At 41.5% G+C, this 27,463-nt stretch overlaps 1 protein-coding gene across 4 annotated transcripts in view; it reads right to left on the reverse strand.

Moving 5' to 3' along the window:
* The window catches only part of EPB41L4B (erythrocyte membrane protein band 4.1 like 4B), a 172,816-nt gene that overhangs the window by 56,555 nt on the left and 88,798 nt on the right, over window positions 1-27,463 (reverse strand). For 2 of the 4 annotated variants that reach the window (XM_039383956.1, XM_039383954.1), the window contains exons 16-18: window positions 15,995-16,176; window positions 10,010-10,137; window positions 301-426 (exon numbers count right to left, since the gene is read on the reverse strand). In XM_039383956.1, coding sequence (XP_039239890.1) covers window positions 301-426; window positions 10,010-10,137; window positions 15,995-16,176 — 436 coding nt within the window. The remainder of the gene's footprint in view (window positions 1-300; window positions 427-10,009; window positions 10,138-15,994; window positions 16,177-27,463) is intronic. The other 2 variants (XM_027715752.2, XM_039383955.1) reach the window with 2 other exon arrangements.

The raw sequence follows: 27,463 nt of genomic DNA on the forward strand, positions 1-27,463 counted from the left end.
TCTCAGCTGCAAAGTAAATAAAACCTACAGTGACAAAATCAAAACATGGGGACTTCCGGAGGCCATCTTTCCTATTTTCTCAGCCTCCCTCAGCTGTAATAATCATGTCAAATGACATGATTTCTGCTTCCATCACATCAATCAGTTTGAGTTACCTGTAGAAACTGCAGAGCAGTTAGAGAAAACTATGTCCATTTCTCTTGAGAGAAAATAAGGTACTTCCTCAGGAACAATGTGATTCTGGAAAACTGGTGAAAGCTATGACAAAACTAAAAAGGCGAAGTATTAAACACAGATTACCTGGGCACCTACTCTAAAAGCAGCTTCCACTTGAGCTTTGAGGATGTTGCACTTCATATGGTCAGGTGCAGATGAAGGTGACACAGGGGCATGAAGAATCTTTTCAGATACCTTCTTGTCTTCACCCTATATTTAGTAAAAAAGATAAGCACAGTGGCATATATTAGAAAGGTAAGTTTACAAAATGATCAAAGGTTTAATTTTTACTTGTAATAATTTGATTCAGCAATACTGGATAGAACTTCCATGTTCATATCCTGATAGATACATCTCAGAAGTTTTCAAAATAATTAATGACTTGATACTATTTTCAAGACAAGAATAGCCTCAGGGAAGCTTGAGTAATAGAAGCAAGAAACTGATGTGGAGTGAAGATACAGGAAAAAAAGCCCAGCCAGGCCCTGGAGTGGTTGCCCAAACCTGTGATCACACTGTGGAAGAAAAGTATTATTTCAAAATGTCCCACAACAGGCAGAAGAGAGAACAACACAACAGAACACTGACATCTTACATCACCTTTCAAATGTAAAGCTTTGCAAATTTAACCAGAGGGATGTGAAGTGATCTCCACTTAATTACAAGCCCAGCAAAATCTCTGTCATCAGAAAGAAAAGAAAAGAAAATTCCAGGGGGTTTAAACATTGCTGCTGCTGTTTCCACTTGATGTCAACCCTTTACCTACATAGCAATCTGGATGAGAAATTGTAGCCTCAGGACAGCTAGTTTAGTGACCTGCTCAAACACAACCTAAAGGTTTTGTGCCTTAAACAAACTATATTCAGCAGAAATGCCAACATGAACAAACTTTCCATGCAGAAAAGGAAAATAAACAAAAAAAAAAGAGACAAATACTAATGTATCAACAAACAGAATGAATGAGACCAGGATTGTAAACATGAACGCTTAAACAAAAGCCTGTAATATGTTACATATTTTTAAAGAATAATTGGGCAATGGCATAACACCCATTGCAAACTTTCCTATTCTTCTTGTAAATAAGACCTGAATTATAGATGAGTAATAGCCTAGATTATGCATTTTCCACTCTCATTGCTGAGAAGAGTGAGTGGTTGTATACATCCAGATAGAACAGATATATAATGCAGTCACTCAGATTTCAGCCTAAACAGGTACAAGGCATCAGTAAACCAAGTCCAGTGATCCTTGAGGTTCACCTCTGTCGAAGTATTTCAGGACAAAACCTATTTTTTTCAGTTTATTTTCAGTTATGTACTGAAACTACCATGTGATTAGTTCTCTAACTTCAAAATATGCCTCTTTTTTCCTTCCTTCTGCCCTCCCCGTGGCATCCCACTGGCTGAAGGCAACTACAGTCTTACTGACTCTTTTCTCAGGTCCTTGAACAATCACAGAAAAATGGGAACATCAAGATTCTGGGGACACTTTCTGCAAGTGGAGCAAATAACAAATGCAACTGTGTTGCCTGAGGAAACTGCTCAGCAAACATTGGGAAGGGACAGAGCCAGACCTCTGCAGAACTCTATTGAGACTGCAAGATATTTGTGTGTATTCAAAGTTGGTCTAGCAGACTTCTGCATCCAAAATGCCATAGCTGCCAGGTACGACTTTGAACAACTGTCTGTTAAAAGACTGCTCATCATGAGATTTTTTTTTCTCTGGCAAATTTCTAATAATTCTTACATGTTTATTTTTCAAGCTACATTTACTTTTTTTAGAAGATGATATTTTTTGATTTTTCATTCTCCCCACCTTCCTCCTAAGGGAAAAAGAAAACACATAAAATGAAAAGTGACAGTATCTAGCTGGAGCAACTTAGTCATCTATTCGGTCTTGAATATAACAGTAGTTCTGGCAAGTATATGAAAAAAGCCCCAAAACCCATGAAATATTTGTTTGCCAAGGCTGCCTTTTCTGGGCTACTCATGCAGCTGAGATGTGGAGATACTCAAAAGGACGAAATTAATTGTAAAAAAAGCATAACTTTTACTTCACCGATAGTCTTGGCAGCCAAAGAGAACTACTACACATTTTAAAAGGGCTGCTATTACTGTTAACTTTAAAGTGTATTGACTTCTAGCAGCAGAAAGAACAACACACTAAGTAAGCAGTGGCATTTATAAAGGCCATGCAAAATCCCACCTTTGTTTTAACACTGGATACTAATTAAACATCATTTTAGTCAAGTAAGATTAAGGAATGGTATTTTACTAGCTAAAACAAGACAACTAATGCTTGTTGAGGAGACTAGCTTGTTTTGTAACTAGAAAAGTTCCAAAGTCCCATCTATCTATTATTCAGATGGTATGAATATTTTTCAGTCCTTATGTTCTTCCTCCACTGCCCAATTTTCCCACATTGACCAAGAGGAAGATAAAAGCTCCCAAGGCTACCTTTTAGCTGGGAACCCTCAAAAGGTCTAAATCTCCTGCTGTATTCAGGATTATGCCAGACGACTCCATGTAATGGACATCCCCAGTATGAGATCTGATGTGCAAGTCTCACATTGAGATTTTCATAACCTGAGAGGTCCAAATGCTGATGCTTGCTGACCTGGCTGAAAGGGAAAGCTGCTGCTGCTAGAGGGGACACACTTCTTAAAAGCCATTTCTGGGTATTCAGTACTACTTTAGCCCTTGCTCGGGCCACACTTTAGGGGTTTCACCTTCAAGTGAGCAAAATTTGCTTTGCTTGCACTGCAACAAGAGCAGCAGTACCTTTAGTGACTGATCACACATGAAGAGCAGACATTGCTGCAATAGCTGCTCGGCCTCGTCCTGCTCACCAGATGCTGAGCCAGTAGCTGAAGGCCACCACATCCCCCTGCCCCAGTGGGAATGCTGACTGCACACAACCCCCATATGGGGCTTGGGAGTGCTGGATCTGACCCAGACCTCCTTTATCTTCTGAACATACGTGAAAGGTTGCTTTGCCAGCCTGCCTTGGCAGTGGAGGACTTTTCTGCCACAGTGCAGCACATCCTGAATTCTGCTCTCCCGCAGCTGATTAGCTGAGATTATTGCACACAGAGTCAGTGGCACTGAAGATTCAAACTAAAAGTGAACTCAAATCACAGAACAAAGTAGGACCTCCTTACTGCAGCCCGTTAGCGTTTATAAGCATTTATATAAGTTCCTATTGTTCCTTAATGTCACTAATATTTACATATAAGCTCACTCATCCCCCAAATTAACTCCGAAAGTATAACTGTCATCAAGAAGGCAAAAGAAAAGAAAAGATTTCAGGGATAGAAAAATACATGCAGGATCTTCTATGGTTCATTTCACTAGTTTATAAGAAAATCAAAGGTCTAAAACCTGCCTGCATTAGGAATCTCTATATACTATTGCTGAAAGAATGAAAGCTGTAATCTCATTTATTTTGCTATATAATAAAGGAATTTTACATTTCCATTTTACAATCCTCACTGCTTGCAGTGATGAATAAAGCATAAAGACAGCAGCTGGGTATTCAGATGTTGACCCGGGTTGTCAGTTATTAAAACTTCGTTTTCATTTATAAACTAAGAATATTCTGTTTGGAAGTCATTAGAAAGCTAAACATGGCATAATGTTAATGAAAATTCCTATTTTACCATTTCTTATTATGTAATTCAAAACAATCTTAGATGGCCTTTCAAGTGAGTGTCTTGGAGTCAAACTTGCATTTGAAAGAGATCATTTTCTTGCTTAGATTTGCAATTTAAACTCATCCTAAAAGGTTTAGAAAGGAAGAAAAAAAACATGAAGATACCTGATAACACTCCAGTTCTGCTGGTGCTAAATAATAGCAATATGTTCACATTGCTTTCACCAGTGATGAAGAATTTTATTTTTCCAGAGGAGAACACTGGAGAATTGCAATTAAATGGATAGAAGTGGGTCAAACAAGCTCAGATATAAACACACATAAAACTAGAGGCATTTTTTTTGTTTTGTAATCGAGGTCTTGGGCTTGTTTTTCTCCTCCCAAACATTTACTTTAAATTCAATTACATTTGCTGGTACTAGAACTGAAGGCAGATTTGTACAGTGCTAGATAATGACGACACTGGCTTTAGTTTGCAAGTGAATGTTAAGTACATGCACAGAATATAAAAATAGTTGCATGAAACCCAGCAATTCCACTCTTGTACATACCATTTCCATTCTCTCTGCTTTAAAAGGTTCATGCTTTGTTCCACATCAAACTTTGTATCAAGAGCAAGATTCATGATCTTTCACCTCCGTGAATTTATCGATAGCCTCTTCTTAGCCAAACAGCATGTTTAAAACATGTATTTGACTGGACATAACTGAAGAATAGAATTAATATTTTCTTTAGGAATCTAGGTCTATTCTTTGTTGCTAGTCATCTCTACTAGTGGGAGGTAAAATTTTAACAAAGACAGCACAGATATATAGGTTCTGAAAGCACATTAGCTATATAAGATGTCCTGGGACTCAACTACATCCGCAAATGTGCATGGCAATCTACAGACTCTTTTGACACCTTTCTACTAGGAGACTAATTGATTTTTTTCCCCATGTGATAGCTAACATCAATTACAAACAGATACCACAATGATAAGACCTGTACAATTACATGTTATTCTTATTCGAGGCAAAATTTGCAAGCAGAAAACTGCAACTTCTTTATTAGAAAAAAAATACAACTGGAAAAAAAAAAACCCAGCCACCCCCCTCATTAAGCTGTCAGACACAAAAGATCTTCCCCATGTCAACTATCAATTGGTCTAATGAAAGATATAACTCCTGATAAATCTTGTTATGCTTATATCCTTGAAGCAAAGCTCTTTCAGTCTTGGTATCAAATTTATTTTATAAAACACTATTGCTCAGTATTATTAGATCCTGCCTCTGTCAGTGTCAAGCTTCACAGTAGTCTTACTGGGCCACAGAAGTGATGTTTCCCAGGACATACCCTCTGATCACACGCAGGAGTCTCATCAACAAAGTGAGTTGGTTTTGTGGGTTTTCTCAAACTACGAATGATTTTTGGAACTGCAGTAGCTTTAGGCTTTGCAGTTATGCATGGACAGGTAGTTCCACAGTTTTTTTTGCAGGTGGTATCATTTGCAAGCAGTCAATCTGCGTAAGTGGGCAGCTCTGTAATATGGTCTTGTCCTGCTAGCAAAAGGCCATAAGCTTCGAACAGTTTGCAAAGACAGTAAGGTTCATCAGGTTCGTTCTGTCTGAAGCTTTCTCAATCTGCCTGAAGCTTTGTTCTACTAAGTCTAGCTGTAACAGCAGTAATTTTATATATGGGAACAGTAACACAAATGGTTTTTCTTTGTAGAATGAAATATTTATGACTCTAACACAAATATGTAGTACAAAGCAATGTAGGGCTGGTATGATAATGGGGGCCTTGAGAAGTGAAGACATAGGACACAGGGTAGAGGAGAGCTGACAAAGAGTGATAGCCCAAGGGGCACGGGCTGGCACTGGGGACCCATAGCTATGAACAACTCACCAATGGCCATTTAAAGTGCAGACCTTGACCTGGAAAAAACTGGTTTTAGGGGCAATGAAGAGAGTGAAGACAAAGTGTATAGCATACAGATGTAAAAGCCATCATGTACAGTAAATTAGGGTGTAATGTGAAGATGCAGATCAGTGAAGAAAGAGCAAGATGTAAATGCTTGTTTGCAAACACACGAAAGGACCCAAAGTATATCCTAGGATGGAACATTGGAACAGGCTGCCCAGGGAAGTGGTTGAGTCACAATCCATGGAGGATGTGCCATGATCTAGTAAATGGACTGGATTTGGACCAAGGGTTGGACTCGATGATCTCGGAGGTCTTTTCCAACCCAATCGATTCTATGATTCTATGATTCTATGATTTAAAAGACGTGTAGGTGTGGCACTGAGTGACATGGTTTAGTGATGGACTTGGCAGTGGTAGGTTAACAGTTGGACTCAATGGTCTTAAAGGTCTTTTCCAACCTAAACAATTCTATGATTCTCTGACCATTATAACATCCCCTCTGACCCCAGCAGAATGAAATCACCAACCTTAGGATCCAGGGGTGTAGGGGAAGGGTGAGCATAACACCAGGAAAAGTGGCAGAAACAATTTGAAATGTATTATTATTCTTTGTTTTTATGTAATAAGTACATCTGGGCTAATAATTACTAGACTCCCAAGATTTCAGAAATGCTAGCAATACATTTTTGGTTTTATGTCATACACACACACAGAGCAATGGGGGATGGGACAACATATTCTTCTAATGAAAGGCTTCCAAGAAGAAAATCAGAAATACATTCACTTAGGCTTGTCTCTTCTGGAGATTAGGGAGTCCACTAGCACCAAAGGACATGAAACTCATGTTGAAATGGACTTTCATCATTCAGTAGGTGGACAGACATATGATACACTATAACAAACAGCTCTGGGAAAGAGAATGGACACATCCATTCATCATTCCCATGAGACAAAGTTTGCTGTAGCAGGCAATCAAATTAATTAACTGCTGAATCTAATTTACTCAAATTCTTGTTAATTCTCCTATGGATTGATTATTAAGCCTGACAAATTCCAGCCCAAAAGCACTTCGCTTCAAAAAATAACAATTAGCAACAGGAAGGGAGGGAGTGAGTGAAAACTGAGACTTCACAATAGATGTGGAAACCACCGCTTTTTTTTTTTTCTTTCAAAAATAGAGTAAATGAAACAGCTCTTAATAGATTCACTGGTTTTGTTTAAGCATAATATTTCAGAGGATGCAAAACTAGGGAATAAAAAGCACTTAGTAGACCAGAAATCAATGGAGTGGTGCAGGAGAGGTGTTAACATTTCATTTTTTTGCCAGAAACTACACAGATTGACCACTCATTGAAATCTTTTTGCTGCTGCACTGAGTAGCTAGTTAACTACCATAACCAAAGGAACTTTAAAGGCCACGGTCTCAGTGAAAAATACTTGTCACAGTTCGTCAGTTCATGGTTGATCAATTTTGTCTAACTTGCCTCATTGCCGTTGTGCTGGGCAATGCTCCACAGCATTTTAGCCCAGGGTTAGCCCAATATCTACAGCATGTCCCTCTCTTTCATTGGAGAAGCCATCTGCTGAGGCAACTCCAGGCTCTGCTCAGAGCTCAAAGACCTGTGGTTTACTGGTTTTAGCTTTATGAACTCTGTGTACACATTTTACCAAGATCTAGGTCAAAAAATGGTGCTTGAAGAAGAGACCATAAGCAAGGGGTGAAAGAACTTCAGAATGACTTGCCACAACCCACAGCTTGTAATGTGAGGGCTGGATCACTGAGGTGCTTTCTGGTAGTGATTCTGGGCCAGTTTCAAGAGTATGTACAATTTTCAGATGGCTCAAAACAGTAATTTTAATAAATTTTGAGGGACTGGCCTCCTTTTCATTTGCATGGTAACTGCTGTTCATGGGACTGCTGCCCAGTTCTTAAACCCAAAGCCTCTATGGCTGCCAGGGGAGGGATTTCATTAGACAGCCCGTGTCTCTAGCCTTGCTTTTTGCTGAACTTCTGCCAGAAACAGAAGCATTTAGCAGCTCTTAGTGCTCATTACAAGAGTTTTTCATCAGCTAAACTTTGACTGATGGCAGTTTCACCACAGCAGACACAGGCTGCATTTACTGTGCAGCTGCATTTATTGTGAAGCTCTGACTTGCTATCATACTGGGTTCTGCTAATTAGTCCTTAAATAAATAATCCATCTGACTGTGGACAAGATTCTAGAGCTGTAAGGACAAGCCAAAGAAAACCATTAATTATAGAAGAGCTGAGTTCTCTCTTCACGGATTTGCAGCAAATAAGAGCGAGAGGATCAGAGGTCAGGCTTTGCCAGGCAGAAGTTGCAGGGACTCTATTGAGATTACTTGCACAGTATGGTGGAATACAGGACCAAAGTGTTTTAAGCTTTCAGTTAAAGAAAGAAGAAAGACCATAAATCTACTAATTTTTAAATCACAAGGGTACCATTAAGACCATCTGTTTGGGTCTTTCGTGCAACACAGGTCAGATTGGTTTACCCACTTGTGCACTGTGGTCCACATAGAGAGAGTCCTCTCACTTCTTCACTTTAGCCCTTTAAATATGCCAAACTGAGCTGTCAATGAGCTCAACAGGACAGTTCTTTAAAGTATGTTTTGGACATTGCACTTGAGTGAATGTTCTCAGCTGGGATTCAGATAGAGTATCAGTAATCACTTCAGAACTACAAAAGTCCTCTCACAAGACCTGGGTATTCACTGGATGAATCTGGGGTGGACAATTTTCCTTTGGCAAACTATGCCAATGCTTAACAAGCTTTGCCTATAAAAAACTGTACTTATTACCAGTTAAAAGTATTTCTAAAGGGACAACTTGAGAAATGTTCATGGATAAAAAAGATTACTTCTTTTCTTCTTTTCTATTTCACCCTAGTTTATTTACTTTATGATTTATCTTTTTAATTCCCACTCAAACCAACCAGAGAAACTGACAGTTTCTCACATGTGATAACAAAATAGACTTGGGAAAAAGTCTAAAATATTCCACCTTCATCTGTTCATAGAGAAGTCTCCAAAAATCATGACACAGGTCATGACCTCATGACCACATTCATAAGGCATAAGGACTACGGTCCATAGGTGAATTACACCACTATCCCATGACATACCCTGAACATGGTTCAAGGCAATCTTCATGACAGAAAATTCACTGCATTACAGAATAAGTTCAATTAACTATAATGTTGGAAAAAACTTCCAACATTTAATTTTTTCATTAGAAACACCTGACTCACTGATTTTCAGCCTTGACTTCCATCTTCTGGAATCCCTCATCAAGAGAAAAAAAAGATTCTGCTACATAGATATACTCCTTCGTGCTTGTACAAGCTCCTTTGTGCTTATATTTTTGGTACACGTGGTCATCTCCCCTTTGATTTTAATTTCCCTAATGTTTGTTAAAATAATATAAATAACAAAAGGCTGGTTGTAAAATTAAAAACAAAAAGGCTTTGTAAAACCAAGGTAAAGTAATTTAATTGAGTTCTCCCTTGAGCTGACTCAAAACTCTGCTTTGCTTTTAACAGATCTGTACGGTCACTGGGGGCCCAGACCCACCTCATTTGAAGCCAATGGCAATGCTCGCATTGACTTCACTGGATCCAGTCCAGGACCAATGTGGTTGCAAAACAGAGGTCCAGGTCTCTATGGCCCTATCCAGACTCAGATCAAGGCACCCCACAGTGCAGGCACAGTGAATTTAGCCTCATATGGAGTCACCAACCTGCTGGCCCCTGATCTCTGGCAGAAACAGTGGGACATGAATGTTTTGCCATCCTTGACAAAAAACTCACTCATAAAACACCCACTACTAACATCAGATGCCGGGGGAGTTAAAGGCATAACATGGACTCCTCATGTAGAAAAACAAGATTTTTGGTTTTTTATCACTTAAAGTGTTGTTATTTTTTTACAGCTCTGGGCTGCCTAGACGACTAACTCTTCACAACTGAACTAAACCTACATCATAACATTGTTGCAGCAGCTTATGAAATTTTAAAAGGCAAAGTTGATTGAAACGCTAAATCTAAAAACCAAATCCCAGTCCCAAAAGGAGACGGGGAGAGGTGATTAAAAAGCAAGCCGGTTGCAGATGAATGTTGATTTGAATTGGAGGTGAAAAAGCAGCAGCTTTTGAATATGAAGTGACAAAGGGGCTCTGGCATATATATATGTAAAAGTATACATGTATATGCTATACCTTGTTCATGCCGACGTGGAGGGCTGGCCATGGTCCAACTACCTTCACACTCTCTGTTTCTATTTTCTTCAGATGAGAAGTTTCATCATAAAGAAGGGGAAGTCCTGAGCTCAGTTCTAAAAAGATGCCCAAAAGAAAGAAAGAAAAAAACAGTCTGAAGGAGGCTACAGAAGAACTGCAGAGCAAGACACTCAATTCTATTTGAAGAGACAGTGGTCAGCAAAGTATCTTCCCTGTAAGACCTCCTAAAATGTTTCATAATTATGCCTGTCAGGCATTTCTATTTAGCAAACAATTCCTCCCCCTCCTGCTTCTCACCAATCCTTTCATTTCAGCAGGACTTTTGCCAGCTTTAGGATATATACTTCTCTCCTTACCTCCCCCCCACCTCTACCACCTCTATATTCTAAAACTCAGATGACACCAGAGGGATTATTTATGCAGCCAAGGTGCCATTCTCAGAACATGTGATGTGCAAAGAGATTAGAGTATAGCTTTTGGCTTCTCTCAGACATCTTTATTTATATGCCAGCCTCTTTAAGACTGTTGTCAGGAATTTGCTGTGCTTTGTCAACAGAGATTTTGAGCAAGCCACCGACACACAAGGATAAGGAAAAATACTTTTTGAGACAGCTCTGAAAGGTCTCCGTCAACATATTGGGGGTGGTGTGGCATATATATGTATATTTGCAAGTACTCTGAGAAAAATAAACTTCATCATGTGATGATTTAACTAATCTCTGTGTCTTGTATTTCTTTTTGCCATGGATTCTAGGTAATAACAGTTGGGAACAATCCGGTAATCTCTGGAGTCTGATTCAAAGCTCACTGAAATCAATAAAAACCTTGCACTGGCTGCAGTTTGGTTTGGATCAGGTTCTTAAGCTGTCCTAAGAATATTAAATATTACTCACTCCAGATCTAATTCTACAGCTGTTTAAATATACATTAAGGGCTTTGCTGACTAGAGACAAATTGCTAAAACCAGCTTATAGGGATATAAGCAAAAATCTGGTTTTGGCATTAGTGAAACATAATCAGACCCTGAGGTAATAAAGTCCTAGAAGGGGTTACAATATCAGTATTGACCTCCCCTTGGTGGTCTCTCATCACAAGCTAGTGTTGCCAGGGGTTGCCAGAGTTCAGCATGTCTCACATCACAGCTGACATTGTGAAACTGCCCAATGATACCCTGGGAATAAACTACCACAGCCATAAGATAAGACATGATGACTTTTTTTTTTAAGAAACACAATTGTTCTATTTTCTTAGAGGGGGGAAAGTGCCTTATTTAAATTATTCAAGTTTGCTATGTTTTAAAATGGACTTCTAAGCTGCTTTTTTTGTTTAAAGGGATAGCTCTGGAAAACGAGCAGGCCAGTTTAGCCTTTTAACTCAACCTTGAAAACAGATTAAAAAAAAAAGGCAAAAAACTGCCTACAAAAGGCATAAATTTCCTGAATCAGCACTAAGTCTTGGCAAAAAGCAGGCTTTCATTCCAAGAAAGGATCTGGCAGCATTGTGGTTTTTCAAAGGACTGTTTTCAGCCTGAAACTCAGTCTGTGTTAGACCGTTGTCTGCTCAGGGTTATGCAAGGTCTTTCGTAGCGAGCAGTTCAGGAATAAAGGATGTCTTTTTAGAAGTGATAACCTGCAAGCTCAGCCCAGAGTTCAAGAGGCAAGCTGGGTCCCTTCTTCCCAGTCATCATTTTGTGTCATAAAAATTCTGTGAGCTGCATTGCATACTTGTTTGCATCTGCTTTCAGTGATAGCCCCAGCTGCTGCCGGTGAGTCTGCTCATGTGCATCTGGTAATCCAGGCACGACATTGCTGTGCCAATTAGGCTTAGCAAGCAGCTCGCCCTCTCTGTGCTGCAAGGCCAACTGCTGTTGAATACAGTGGTCTTTGGGACTGGGGTTCTGTGAACATGCTGGGGAAAGATGTCCTGTGAAGAAGATGTGATCTGTGTACGTGAGCTTTGAGGTGAAGAGCAGCATCGCAAATACAATAATCAGGCTGAATGCAGGAAAACAACATCTTATGCTGAACTGCCTTCATAAACACACACATCAGATTTGTTTCACCAGATTTCACTTTCTCCAGTAATTGAAGTAGACAAATTACTTGGAATGTGAAAAATCAGGTAGGTCTGGCCTGGGTTTGTTTTCTGTAACAAAGTCCCAGGTTGTGTGTTTGCTGAGAAACATGCACTGGTATTTAAAGGGAACTTCGGTTGGGCATACTGTTGTTTCCCTCTCTCCTGTCTGTGTCCTGCTAATTGCACTGGAATTTTGGCCTGTATCAGAATAGATGCAAGGCAGATGCTTTCTACCTCTTTCAGCCCAATGCTGATTACATATTGGTGGGTCATGCCACGTTCCACTTTAGATGAATTTAAAACCATTTCAGAGCTCAGAGATAAGTCCAGTCCATAGCAACTGGAATAAGTCACAAAACACCTGTGGTCTCTTGGAAAACCACAAGGTAGGCAAATTGAACTGCTCATGGAGAAGTTCCCGCTAAGATAGCACATTCCCCCAGGAGACCTTTTTGCTCTTCAGGCATTTCCACTTCAGATATTTTGGTCACAAGCCCCCACTTTCCTGAGAGTGTTCCCAGGTTAGTGACCACTTACTTCCTAGAAACGCTTTTCCAGCAGTGGCCTTTCCACACAGCCTAGAGCCAGACATCCGTCCCCCATGTCCTCATGTTCCTGACACAGACCACTGATAGCGTCTCCTCTCTGCCTGATTTTTTTCTTGTCCCACACACTCTGCCACATGTGCTGTCCCAGAAAACTGACTGACAGCCAGCATGCTCCTAACCATTCCAACGTGAACCTTTACCACAGGCTCTCTACAACAGAATTTTCTCAGCTGCAATAGCATGAGCAGCATTTTAATGAAAACCAAACCAAGTCCCCTCAGCACCAGCCTTGAAAAGGCACTTACACCTGTCACCCCAAACTGCAAATGGGTAACTCTGATTCTGTTTTAAGGGAAGTGGTCCTACCCATACTGCCACTGCTCTCACAGCATAAACATGCCAGGACTAACCACGGACTGCCTTTTCAAGGACAATCAGCTTTGCACCTCCATCCTGATGCACAAGCACAGGTCTCCGCAGGGGATCAGTGATGCATTGCTGTGGGACAGCATGCCTATGTCAATACAAGCCAGCACACAGCATGCGCAGCTACCCAATAGCTCAGCTGGGAGCATCTGGCATGCTTGCACCACAGCCTCCCCTCAGAGGTGTCTGGTCCCTTTCTGCTGCCTTAAAGAAACTGGGAATTGGCATTCAGTGTTACTGGTATTAGGCCACGTCAGAAACCAGCACCAATTCTCTTCTCCTGAATCAAACAGCCTTAAGCAGACAAAGTGAAGAGGAAGGTAAATGTGTCTCCAGGAGCAGGTGCCACACACAGGTCTTGGCTGCTGAAGTCCCCTTCAGAGCATGGCAGCTGCTGGACAGGCCGGGGAGGCTGCTCCCCAATAGCACTGCGAGGTTTGGGGGAGAGGGCTCGCCCTCCTCATGCCTGGGTGAGGACACGCAGCCTCCTCGGCCCCTGTTTTATCTCAAAGGTAACACTCACTGGGCACAAAGAGAACTGCTCCTGATGTTTGCCCTTGTGCTCTTCTAGGTTTTTTCTAAGGTTATTTCTGCAATAAGGAGAAGCAGGAAAGCTGTGTGACCTAGAGGAGACAGAGTGCTGGAATAAACACCTTGCGCTGGGTGGTTTTTGCTGTTTCTTTAATTACCTCCTGTTCTCCAGGTGGGCCCAAGGCAGGGGGGGAAGCTAGAGACTAGCCCTGCTGCAGCACTTCTGGGGCTGAAGCCGAGGTGCTGTGAGGCTGACACAGAGCCATGAGCTGGACAGGGGGAGCCTCTAGGAGGGGGATGGGGAAAGCAGGGCTTGCAGTGCCCTCCGGGTCGGGACACTCAGCAGCAGCAGAACTGGCTCTGAATGAATTTCCTGGCATGCTTCAGCTCTAATTTGGGAAAGGAAAATATGGGCTGGCACACCCCCCAGAAAGGTCACCGCCACCCACTGTGCCAGGCTGACAGCCCGGCCAAGGCTTTCCAGCACAGCCTTGCCAGCACCCCTCCATGGCCAGTGCCTGGCCGGCACACAGGGCGGCCCTGCAACAGACCCACGGAGGCCCAGCTGGTGCAGGGCCAGGTGAGCTGCCCAGCAGTTCCCCAACAGGACGGTCTGTACTTCCCTCCCAGATAGTGCTGCAGAACAGGGCCAAGATGCAGATACTCATCGGTGGCACAGGAGCACCCAGCAGCCTGCTCTGGGCCTCTGTGGCTGTACCATGCAGGGGGTGGCCATGCTGGCCATGCTCCATGCCAGCCTCATGTGCTTCCCAGCACGAAGGTACGCCACTGTGCAGCACACAGTCAATGGAAAACAACACTTCTTCTGGAGTTGGCTCCTAAGGGAGTAGCTTCACTGAAAGTCCTAGCAAGCAAATCATATTGCTGCTTAGGATTCCTTCCTTAAATGTCTACCATGCCTTGCATTTTATTTCTTGAGCTTCCCTTCTAAAAACTATCCCCTTCTTTTTGGAAAAGAAAATTAAAGAAAATGTTTCTAAGTTTCTGAAACAAAGTCTGATTAAAGTGCTTGTGCAGGTAGATGCCTGTGTATTACTGCTGATGTGGGACGGCCTACAGACAGGGTCACTCAGCACCATCCATTACAAGACCATGGTTTCAGGAATTTGAAAACTGTCAGATTAACTGACCAGGCTGAAAGTTTCCATAATGGATGCCTGTTTTAGGGTGATTTACAGTTATGAAGGCAGAAACTGGTCAAAGGAAGAACTCATTGTTCCCTTGAAACAAGGAAAATAATAGATAGTATCTTGTTTTGCCCATCTTCTGAAATTCTTACACAGTTCCAGTATCTCACATAGTGGAATGTAGAGTGTAGAGATTTTAAATTTGGAGAGCAAGCAATAGGACTGCTCAATGACAGAGATGTTTCTCTTTCAGTTCCTGTCTAAACCTACAAACATTTGGCCTAGCTACATACCATTAAAAATGCCTGTACACGTTCAGCAGCAGAGACTTACACCCAAACTCCCCAAGGAACATCAGGAACAGATAGGCCTCTCTCCTCTTTGATTTCTACAAGCCCAGAATTTCTGCACCAAGGAAGTAAGCATATTCCAGTCATGATAGTGCAGTAATTGACCCCATTACCCAAACTAAAAGCAAGATGCTGTTTGTCCAGTGCTCCAAAATTTCTGCTGCTTGTGCCCAGACATGAAAGCAAGAGTCAGATCCAAACAATGAGGGCTGAAGGCCAGCTGGGCAGATCAGCAAAAGACAAAACCAGATGAAGATAGGTTTGTGAAAATATACAAATAAATAGTAACAATGAAAAAATAGCCTGTGCCAAGTGGCTAGAGACTCCGTATCTGTGACTAATTGGGTATTTGTTCAACTACGGAACACCAATCTAACACCAAATCCTGCAACCCCATAGCAAAGCCAGGAAATTGCAAATCTTGTCTCATTTGCACATGCTACAAAGCCAGCGAATAATAACAGGATACATATTCTTCAAAGAGAAAAACTGAAATGCATGTCCTTCCCTTCCCTTCCCTTCCCTTCCCTTCCCTTCCCTTCCCTTCCCTTCCCTTCCCTTCCCTTCCCTTCCCTTCCCTTCCCTTCCCTTCCCTTCCCTTCCCTTCCCTTCCCTTCCCTTCCCGTCCCTTCCCTTCCCGAATCTTCCCTTCCCTTCCCTTCCCTTCCCTTCCCTTCCCTTCCCTCCCCTTCCCTTCCCTTCCCTTCCCTTCCCCTTCCCTTCCCTTCCCTTCCCTTCCCCTTCCCCTTCCCCTTCCCCTTCCCCTTCCCCTTCCCCTTCCCCTTCCCCTTCCCCTTCCCCTTCCCGTCCCCTATCCCCTCTTTACCAGAGACAAATCTGAAAGCAGCACAGTTACTGAAATGACATTCACTATAGTGGACTTACTGGTTGGGTTTGGAACTCCAGAAACAATGTCCTTGCTGTCGGGAGCAAGGGCGCTGTAATTCGCATGGTGGTGGTGATGACGATGGTGGTGGTGGTGCCTTGCAGGCATTTTTGTGGTATATGGTGTTCCACCATTCTCCTCAATGTTGAACTGGTGCAGATCACTGTTGTTCAAGGGATAGCTACAAAATAAATTCAGTTCAAATTAGAGCAGTAAACAGTAGTACCAATTGTACTTTTGGAGAGACAGAGTGAAAACTTCCTTGGGAAAAAAATGCATAGCTTTTTTGTAAATAAAAGTTTTAACAAGGTATATCCCAAATCTTTACAGTTTTCTATTCACACGAGATCCATCAGATGAGAAAAAAGAATGCCTCTGCTTGTTAGTATGACTTTAAGATCAGAATTATTTTTGATTTTACACACTACACAATCTCTGCTACAATCTTCCCTAGGAAAGGAAAGGTGTTAGGCAGCAAACAATAACTCCTTTAAAGTGAAATTGTCCAAAGAGCAGACCAAGGAACAGTACCAGAATAACATTAAATTCCTGAGAAAGTTCAGTTCTTTACAATTCTGGTGCAAAATAGTCATATAAAAAGTTTCTAACTTTGGGGAAAAAATGGAAGAAGATCCCATTGGAAATTAAAGATTTTACAGGTAACAACATACGAAACAGCACTTGGTCAAAAAGGAATTAGACCTATGCTGGTAAACTAGTTTGGGGTTTTTGGGTGTGTTTTGGGTTTTTTTGGGGTTTGGGATTTTTGGTTTGTTTTTTTTTTTGGTTGGTTGGTTGGTTTTTTTGCATGTGTTTAGTTAGAACTATCATCAGTCTACAATATAAGAAGAAATGGGGACACACTGACATTTTAATTCATCATCTCTAACTCAGAGGTGACATATGACACTGCTGCTTTTCTTCAATAGTTTTAATGGATGCTGTATCAGTTTATTGTTTGAAATGATGTTGAATTTCTAGAAATTATATTTTCTCTCCATGCCAGCAAACAAAAAAGATTGAGATAACTCTGCATAGATATTGCAAATGACTTGACTGTGCTTTCCTCAGAGGAGTGCTTAAAATTTTTATAAGGTTTTAACTTATTCTATAGTCTTGCATTAGACAGTAGTTGCAGTAAATCAATTCATTCCAAGAAAAGATGAATCCCCTGACTATTTGAAAAATGCTAAAGAAATTATATCTTCAGCTGCATGGGTTTTCATTTTGCTTTTATTACTAAGAGCAGCCAAAAACTTGACAATATGGAATAAAGACAAACAGAATAATTAGAGGAACAATGAATACATTATACCTAAGCTACTTGCTACATATGTTCTCTGCAGATTACTTAGTGATTCAAAGCAAAATTAATCAGTCATCTGCAAATAAACACATCTGTATAATTTCCAAAGTTATACTGAAGAATGCAACTGGGTACATTATTAATAACCACTGTCTTCTTAGTAACAACTTCTGACAACATGAGGTTTCTGACTGGGTAGTAATTGAATAACACTTTTATGCTGATTACTTTTTGAAAGCAGAAGGCGGGGAGGGGAATGTTGTGTATATTAATCTTGGCAGGTTCCCAGCATGTAGCAACCACTGCCAATAAAGGCACTTCTGATGCCTTATTTGACGTAAGGAAACAATACAAATAGGTGTCTGATCCACAGGGGACAGCTTTGGTGAGCTCAGATAATCCAGGACTGGTCTGCCTTTTCAAACTGCACTATATCTCCACTGTTATAATCAAATCAAGCAAGTGCCTACAGGGAGAAAATGGTACAGGCTAATGAGATTGCAAACTAATTGTAGCAGCTCTCCTGCACTCCACCTTCAAGCACCGTGGTGACAGTGACATTTTTTGACTGAGGGGGTAGGTGGTTTTGTTCACATGGTTAAAAGCCTTATGGGAAACAAGATCAGTTTGGGGCTGAAGCCTCAGCACATCTTTTTTTTCAGACTATAATTGAATTTTTTTTCCAAGACATAAACCCCCACATGCTTTGGAGTTTCTTTCATTTCACCCACTGGCAGGCTGGTTTAGCAGATTTTCAACTGGTATTTTCAAAATTAATCACACCCAATCCTTACACTGACTCTTCATATTGCTATGGACCCGAGGTAACTTCCATGCTAAAACGGGAATGAGCTGAGCAACTGAATGAGCCAACTGAATTGCCCTCTGGCGTGAGGGCAAATGTGCACCAAATGCACTAGTTGTATTTCTTGACTGTCCAGAGAGGAGAGCTCACACCATGTAAAATGTAAAATGCAAGGAGACAATTACTTCAAAGAAGTAAACAGGTGGCCCAGAAAAGCTGATGTTCAGATATGCACTGAAACCCTTGAGGACAGGTCACAAAGCCCTAGACAAGGTGTCAATGCCCAGGCAGTGCACTCTGATGTGAAATCCCATGTTCAAACTGCTGGCCCATTTAAAAGGATGTGGTAATTTGGACTTTTCCAGAGCTGACAGCAAATGACAGATGTTGAGGCAAACTCAGCTCAGTGGTCAGCTAACTCTTGCATTTCTGATGGATATGAGGGTGGGCTTTTGCACCCATACCCTCACTACTAGACCGGTGAGTTACTGAACAATCATAAACAACAGACCTTGCAGCAGTCCCAGAGCCAGTTGACTAGAAAAGCTGACAGTACTCAAACAAAAAGATCATGAGTATTCTGAATCCCTTTTCTGTGTACTCTCACCTATATATTTTAGGGGCACACTGGACATCTTACTGCAGTTTCTACAAGGTGGCATTATTATTATCACATATCACATCTGTTTTTTGCTTACATTTCTGTTCTTCCACTGTCTTCAATCTATGTTTTTCGCCTCAGTGCATTTTTTTGTCATTAACTTTGCTTTCTATTGCTTGCTTCTATCTGGCTTACCTGAATAGAAAACATGCTCATGCATCCTTCCCAATCCATTGAGGCAAATAAATCACTACTTTCAATGAACCAACTTTCTGACCATATTCTAAGCTATCCAGGTATTCATACTTGCTCTTTAAACACCAAGTAACGCTCTCAGACTATGTGCATTACATGGATAGGTAGCAGTTTTCATCCTTTCTCTTGTACCTGCATTTTGGCCATCCTAGTATGCCAATGTAACACCCTCGCTTTACCTTTTAACAGCTTATTGGCTGTCTTGCAGGTTTCCTCTTTTTTCCCTGTTATTTACTGGTGTAAATAACAAGCTCAGCTGCTTCCTATAAAACCAATTCCTGTCCTTCAAGGAAAATGAGTCAGGGCCCTACAGCCTATTGTGTAAAGGAAGAAAATATTTCTTTCTTCTCTGTCCCTCACTCAGGCAAAGCACTCCAGAGGATTCAGTTACTGAAGGCTGAACCTTCAAAAAAGCCACTTAAAGTTCACAAAACAGTTGGTGTTGCCTTTAGACTCAGAGACACAATTCCTGCCTTTGGACTAAAAAGGCAGCACATCGAGGAACAGGGCAAATAACATGTATCTTCTGATTACCTTTTCCATTTAAAAGTTTTATTTACATTACTATTTCTCTGCTCCAATTTTATGCTCCTCACGCTTTACCTGAAAAGCTACTTTCAGTTGACATTCTTAGATTTCATGTACTCCAGTCACCTACTGCCTTACTAAACCATGTCTCTAGTGTACAATTTGCACATACAGCAAGTGTTAAGAGAACAGAGGAAAATGGGGAACAGAAAGGTTTTTGAAAGCCCTCAAACCCAAAGTATGCAGGGCTGCATTACCCCAATTGATCAGCTGAACTGAACCTCCAACGCCTTCACTAGCAGAGACTCCACAACCCTCCTGTGCAATTGATTTCAGTGTCTCACTATGCCTGTGCATATTTCTTTGTTTATTCTGTCTCCTTTACTGCAATTTAAGCCTGCTATTTTCTCTCCCATCCATCACAGACACAGTAAGAATGTTATTTCTTGCTACAGAAACCTGTGTTTTTGAAAATGGCCCTTCACATCTCCCCTCAGAGTCTGAAGAGCTTTGAATTCTTCAGTTGCCACTCACAGGTCACACATTTCCTACACCTCTGATACATTTTGCCACTCTTGTCCATCTGGCGGCCCCCTGCTCTGACTCCAACATGCGATGCTCAGAACCGGACACCCCATTCCAGCTGAGGCCTTGCAAACACATTCCAAAGAAGAAGAGTTGCTTCCCATGTCCTACAGGATTTACTCCTGTTTATACACTGGAACATGACATCTGTTTTTCTCTATATAGCCTGCAATTGTTGACTCGTATTTAACTTCTGATTCTTGAGAACACCAGATCCTTTCCTAAACAGGCCACATTTCCAGCCCTACAACCTCAGCTGTGAAGCAGGTTACAGGTTACTCCTACTCAACAGCACAAACATACCATCATTCCTCCTGAGCTATGCCCTCATCTTTCTGATGTGCTAAGATCAATACCCATTCAGGACTCTTCTCTCATCTATGACAGGCCTCATATGAGAAGACTCCCACCTCTGAATGACAAGGGACTTTTTAAAAAAGAGTAATTGCCCTTCTGTGTCATCTCCACAGCTGCCATCCTCATTCTCCTGGACAATGTAACTGTAGCCCTGAAGAAACATCTTTCACCTGGTTTACTCATGCACCCCACCCATGTCCCCCTTTCCCCCACTCTTCCTCCAGGCACCTCCCACTTGTCTGAAGTTACACTTGGAGAGCAAACAGTAGGGCTTTCTTCTCTCCCCTCCTTCGGGAGGCTAGGGGTGGCAATAACAGAAAGCAGGCTCAAACGATCATGCCTCTTGGATGACTCTTTAAGAGTTTAGACCTTCACTACTGTAGCTGAACAGCAGTTTAAAAACATCCCAGGCTTCCAGGTCTGATTGTGATAACTAACCTTCAACAATTACCACACCCACCTCTATTTGCTTTGAACATTCCTCCTGCAACAAACCACTGCAATTTTCCACTATTTAAAAATCCTCAAACTTGATGCAAACACGTTCACAACCCCTCTTGATCCTCCACCATCTGAAGTTCAGAACAAGCCTGATAGCGTTTTGTGCAGGTTTCAGCAGCAAAATCCACACTGCCGGCTTCGTATTGAATGCACTGGGAGAGGCATCACCCACCATCATTTTGCCGCGACACCTTCCCCAGCATCAAAATGGGCTTTAGATGTGCTCCCAAATGGCAGTTGGGGGAAGTGTTACAGTGTCTGTTAACATGTATGTGTATTAACATGTATGTAGTGAAAGTAGCCTCTGCATGTGAAACTTCAGTGTGGCAGCTGGGGGGATGAGACCTAACAGCTATGCTAAGCCAAACATTCATTTTTGGGTTTAGTCTCTCCCTTTTGTGTGTGTGTGGGGGGGGTTGGGGGAGTGGGAGGGACTTCGGGTTTATGCCCTGCCCACACTTCAAAAGAAGTTAAAAAAGCCCCAAACAAACCACACTGAATTTTTAGCCAAATTTGCTTTAATCATATTTAGAATCTCTCATACCCATTGTGTTGCTATAAGCATGACAAGTGGCACAGAGAGACAAGGAATTTTGCATACTCTGAAAATGTCCCTGTGGAGAGGAATGAAAAGGAAGTGAGGGGATAGGAAGACAGCAGTATGTGTGTGTATAAACTAATGGTCAGAACTACTGGACTGAAGCAAAAGACTTGACTCAGAGTTACAAGAGAAAGGAGCACAGACCATAGCCAGAGGACTGCTTATAAAGGAAAGAGGATGAAGTTTCATTTTTCCAGCCAAGGACTGGGACATACAAAAGCAATGAGTATTTGTAAGTAAAGGAGAACTGGGATCACTAAAACCAAACCTATGTTGTTTTTCTTTCCTGCACCATGTAACCAAGATCTCTTTGCTGGTCAGAAGTGGCTTCCTAAACTGTGAGAAGTATAACTAAAGCTAACTGCGATGTTACACTTCCATGCTCTGCTCTGAAAACAGGACAAAATAGCTGGCCCATTTGCTTCCTTTAGGGAAGGCATGGAAAACTGCGTTGCAGATTTCTCCTCCTGCTGCTAGGGATGATCAGCAGCCTCCACCCAATCCTAGGGACACCTCAGAAAGCACAGTAGGTAGCTAGCAACCTTCTCCTGCACAACCTTGAAAAGAAAGAGAAAATGGTGATGGGGGGGAAAAAATGTATTAAGAAATGGTGATGGAAGCAGGAGGATTTCTCCTGTAGGAGATAAAAGTATATGCACCAGCTTCCTGCACTAGAAGATGCTCAACTAAGTAAGTTTTGAAGCAAGAGTAATCCGGAATTTCCCACAAGAATAAAGCCTGCAGAAAAGCATGTTCTAATAAAATACCAAGAAACAAATCTTGACTCAATAAAGCCATTGTCCTCATAGATTTCACCTTATCTACATAAAGATCATTAAAAAACTTGCTTTTCTTCATTTACAAATTGTTTTAATTAACAATAGCTAATGATATTTGATCACTTGTCAAAAAAAATTCTTTGTCCCAGATGTCCTTGTAGATGAAAAAACTCTGAAAAGCAGACATAAAATTTTCTACGATAGAAAAGATCCCCTCCCAAGTCAGTACTGCCTTCCCCTTTCTGACAGAGGTAGACAATGTATGCCTGTCCTTGGGAAATAAAAGAACTCAGGGTGGCTAATCCAAGCAAGCTAACTCAGGTTAAAACAGGAACAAAGCCAAGCAAGGAACTGAGGCCTCTGATGCAGCCTGCAGCTGATCTCGGATTGCTAGCCATGCTACATCTTTTCCCACCACTTAACCCATCAAACGACTCAGGTCCTGGGAGCTAAGTACATCCTCATCTCACCTCTACTGTCCTCAGTATCAGATTGCTGCCAAAGGATGCAGAGAGAGAAGCAAGCACAAGACTGAGACTTAGCTAACAGGAGAACGGGAGAAATCACGAAATGAGACAGAAGCAGCTGCTGGACACAAAAGATGAAAGTGCAAGCAGCTAACAAATTCTACAGAGCGTGTCCTGAAGGATTGCTGGATTTCACGGGTAGTTATGGTAGGGCTACATGAGAACCCTCAAGGGGAATATCAGGGACTCTTGCATGAGAACAACCCTGAAAGGCCAACACTGTCTAGGAAACCATATCAGTATCCATGTAAGATCCAAACTACCTAGGCAGCCTTGGGAAATTTGAGTATGGACTTAGAAAAACTGGGAGCAATGCAAGGAGAAAGCAGGGGTAACTGAGAGAAGGGAATGAAACAGGAGAACTCATGTGCATCAGGGAAGAATAAGAGAAAGGTGAGAAAAGTGACCAGCCACACGCAAACAGGCTGTTGCCCACTATGCTTGGCTGGTCAAGCTCCAATCACTACAGTCTACGACATCTTCCTAACTGTAGTCCAATTTTCTGTGGGAGTGTACGCCTAGAGGATGGAGCTCCCTGTGCTGACCCACATTTGTGAGCTGCTGTTTGTACATGCAGGTGCTGGTGAAGGTGCTGCTCTTCACGTCTTCTGCTCAGCATGGCTGACTGAGTGGGTGCTCTGTGTGCATTTTCATCTCTGGAATGCATGCTCAGTATCTGTACAGGCTGGGCTCTGAAACCAGGAACCACAGCAGCCTCACATCTAGCAGACTAGAAAGGTGTAATCACTTTAGCCTTGAAGCCAATCCATTGGATTTGGCTTAACAATATATTCCGATCTTACAAAATCTCCTTTCTGTCTCTGTCCTCACAAAGCTGAAACTCCTTGGAAAAAACTTGTTTTAAAAGAAATTAATCAAACTGTCTAAGTTTCATGGTTCTAAATTATTCAGATTCTGAATATGCTGTCTTCTGGATTTTCAGTAATTTCCCATAACTTTAAAATCCAGCATGAACAAACTTAACTCCATTGCCACACAGATTACTTCAGTTTTGGCTATAGATTTTTGCCCTTTTAACACACTACCAGTAAAGCCAATGAACAGGTAAAGTGTGCAGCAAGCAAAAGCTCTTACGAAGGCAGGACAGAATTTTTCACTTAGTTACTAAGAAGACAGTATTAGCGGGTCAAAGTAACACAAAATCACTCACTCAGCACAGCAAGGGCTTCTTAATTACAAACCTTGCAAACTGTGCTATCTCTGGGCAGGTTCTCACTGCAATATTTGGGCAACTGATCTGAGTTACAGCAAGAAACTGTCTTATTTTAAAAGCCATTTTCACAGGCTTTTTTCTGAAGTCAAAAATTGAGAATGAGACACACACATTAAATATAATGGTTGAATCTGAAAATAAATGATAACAAACAAAGCCCTCCTGGGTTAAAATTTTTGATACAGAAGCAGCATATAGTTTTACACTTAAGTTCCTTGAAGTTTGCTTCAAATCAGTCTTGCTTACTGATTCAGTGAGCCCCAGGTGCTGAAGACACAGACACTGAAATCTCAAAGCTCCCTTGCCTCTTTCCTCTTCTCCATTCCTTAAGTTTCTAGCAGACTTCACTGCTTTTCATGTTGCTGAGAACACAGCTGCGTTGGGCAGGGCACGTCTCCAGGATGAAGGACCACCACCTCCCTAAGATCCTGCTTTATGGTGAACTTGCCACTGGCTGCCGCAAGAGAGGAGCCCCGAAGAAAAGATACAAGGACTCCCCGAAACAACATCTCAGCCTTGGCCATATTGATCAACATAACTGGTCTACTCTGGCCTCTAATTGGGAGGTCTGGGGACACACCATCTATAATGCTGCTGATGCCTTTGAGAAAGCAAGTAGGATCACTCTCGAGGAGAAAAGACAATGCAGAAAGAATCGTGCCTTGCAGAATATACCACCTAAGGAGTCTTTCTGCTGTGCCTTTTGTAATCAGACATGTCTATCTCGTATTGGCCTCGTTAGCCACCAGCGTGCTTGTAACAAATGTGGATAGAGCCTTTCCCCAATCTCTGTTCGCGAAGCCCAGCCATGATGATGACATTCCACTGTAAAACTCTGCATCTCCTAAAGCCTCTATTTGAGCTTTTTGTTTCCCTGACCCATTTTTTTTTCTGAGCTCTTCCTTCTTGTCTGACTCCTACTCTCCTACTGATAAGGAAGACTCGGCTTGGAGGCACCATGGTGCTGGCCCTGCTGCCTGCCAGCAAAGCCTTAATATTCAGGGCCTTGGCCCCTGGAGATGAAAAGAAACACAGCTACCTTGTCATCTGTTTAGGTACTGAGTTCATTACTATGTAATTATACAATTTAGAGAGCACTAGAGATGTATTAATGTTTTGTATTTCTCCTTCTCTAAGGATCACAAAATTACAGAAATTGGCAACGGCAGGTAAATCACTGTGATTATAACTGCATCACTGCACTGTTATGGGTTTAGGGAGGAAAAAGTAACTTATAAATAATTAGCTTCTTATCCGGAGTTTAATTGTATTAGATCAGTATACCTCCTACTACTAATTAAGTGGCTACTTCGCTCATTTTCTTTGTGACTCAGAAAGTAGAGGATGGTTTTCATCGCCTCAGTTGAAAAAAAAAGAAATATTGCTTTTTATAACCCATCAACATAAGACATTGGTAAGCCAGGAACTACAGGTTTTCCAAACTGTTCCTGTATCAAACATCTGTTGTTGTGTGTTGGATTATACATCTTCATCTTTGATATGATGAGCTGCAGATCTTGCTGTTGATAGTTTAAAGATAAAGGTCATACTACTAGTGCTATAAAGAGGAAAGGGAAGAGGAAAGGGAAGAGGAAGAGGAAAAGAAAGAGCAAGATGAAAATGGAAAAGAAAAAATCCAAGCACATTACAAACTTAAAGGACAGTACGTTCAAAACCCTAGGGGCACTTCCACTGGTTCCCCAGCAGCCTTAGCTCAACATTGATCTTAATTTTAAATTGGCAGATTCCTCAGTTCTCAGAAGGCATCTTCTGCTAGAGAGAAACTAGATTTCTTCTGAAGAAATACAGGCAACAAATCATGGAAGATAAGGTGCCACCAAACTAAAAGTGCTATTTCTCAGTCAAGAGAAAGTCATTATTTCAGAAACACAAAACAAGGAAGTAACACCGGGTCTAAGATATCAGGCTGGTGGAACTTCTTATCTCCATCAATCTGCGTGCCAAGTCTGCCAAGACTCCAACTGAAGAAAAAAAAAAAAATCACCATCTTTAGGAAACTTGGATGTGAGATAAAGTATTTTTTTTAAAAAAAAGCATCTCTTCTTCCTGTTCAAAACTGAAGATATATTACAAGCAGAAATTAAAAGCAATATTCAAGTTATTACAGACATGCTTGTATTTTCTGTAGCAAGCTACTAATATCTGCAGGGGACTGCATAGGGAGGCTTGATACCTGAACTTTACAATTAAATTCAGATTAACACTCATGAAATCAACTGAAAAAAAGTTATTTTGTTTTAAAGTACAGTCATGAAACAGTCATTAGTAAGTACTTGAGAGCAGCATTCAGCCTGCAGAAGCTTTATTACTGGAAATGACTCATACCAAGGGAGGAACTTCAACTGAATCAAGTTTTTGTCTGGTGGTTAGGGGGTTTTTTTGTGATGCAGTGGCAACAAGAGCAACAGCACATACACTTAGAAAGGGAGACTCTTGGGCTAGTCAGCTCAAGGTACAACAGTAGGTGGAAAATAAGGGAAGCCAAACAATGTCTTCATCACTACCACACATTGCTTTGCATTTTCTACTGCAGGAGGCAGACAGAAAAATGTGGCCCATCTTTTTATACATTTTTTGTTATCTAATTTGACTAGGATTGGTTTTGTCCAAAAGCTGTATCTTGCTAAGTGCCTGGTGCCTGCTGAGCAAGGAGGACTGACTTTCTTGCAGGCTCTTTGACACTAAAACTTGGGAGTAGCATAAGAGCACTGTGTTTTTCCAAGCATTTGCAGTTTGACTGTAATGCGGGAAAAATTATTTATTCTAAAACAGTTCAAAATCTCCATTTTCACAATGTAGCACAAGTTTGGTTAGGGTGTAGAGTGCTAGCTCAAGCTGGCTCTCAAAGAAGTTTCACAGCTAGCACAGTCTTAACAAAAGAAGCCAGGGTCCTGGTGCATCAGACCCTTTTCAAAGCACAACACACAAAGTCTGAGATCAATTAAAAAAATTAAATCAATTAAATCAATTTAAAAAATACAGTTCCTAATTTACGTCCATTAATTCCATCTGGTTTCTTTGGCTGCATTAGCAATGCTGCAATAACAGCATTTCCCCTACAAGTATGCTTTCTTTGATTCTCCTTTGCAGAGTAGAGGAAAACCACCAAGAGTCTTTCCAGAGATCTGGTGTGGCAGGTTAGATGGATGTGCATCAAAACTTCTCTCCGTCAAGCTAGATAGCAGCAGCCTACCTGCTTGATACACAAACTGAAATGATTGCTCCTCAGAAAACCGATGACTGCAGTGCTGAACTGTCTTCCTCCTCCCTCTCAGAGAACTCCATCTCACCAGCTTTGATGCCTGAGAAGCAAGTGATACACTCAGTTTCTTTTTTGCCCTGCCATCTTCAATGTTCCCCAGCTCATT

Source organism: Pipra filicauda, unplaced genomic scaffold (assembly GCF_003945595.2).
Source record: "Pipra filicauda isolate LSUMZ 115617 unplaced genomic scaffold, ASM394559v2 scaffold331_size1881853_pilon, whole genome shotgun sequence".
Lineage (NCBI taxonomy): Eukaryota > Metazoa > Chordata > Aves > Passeriformes > Pipridae > Pipra > Pipra filicauda.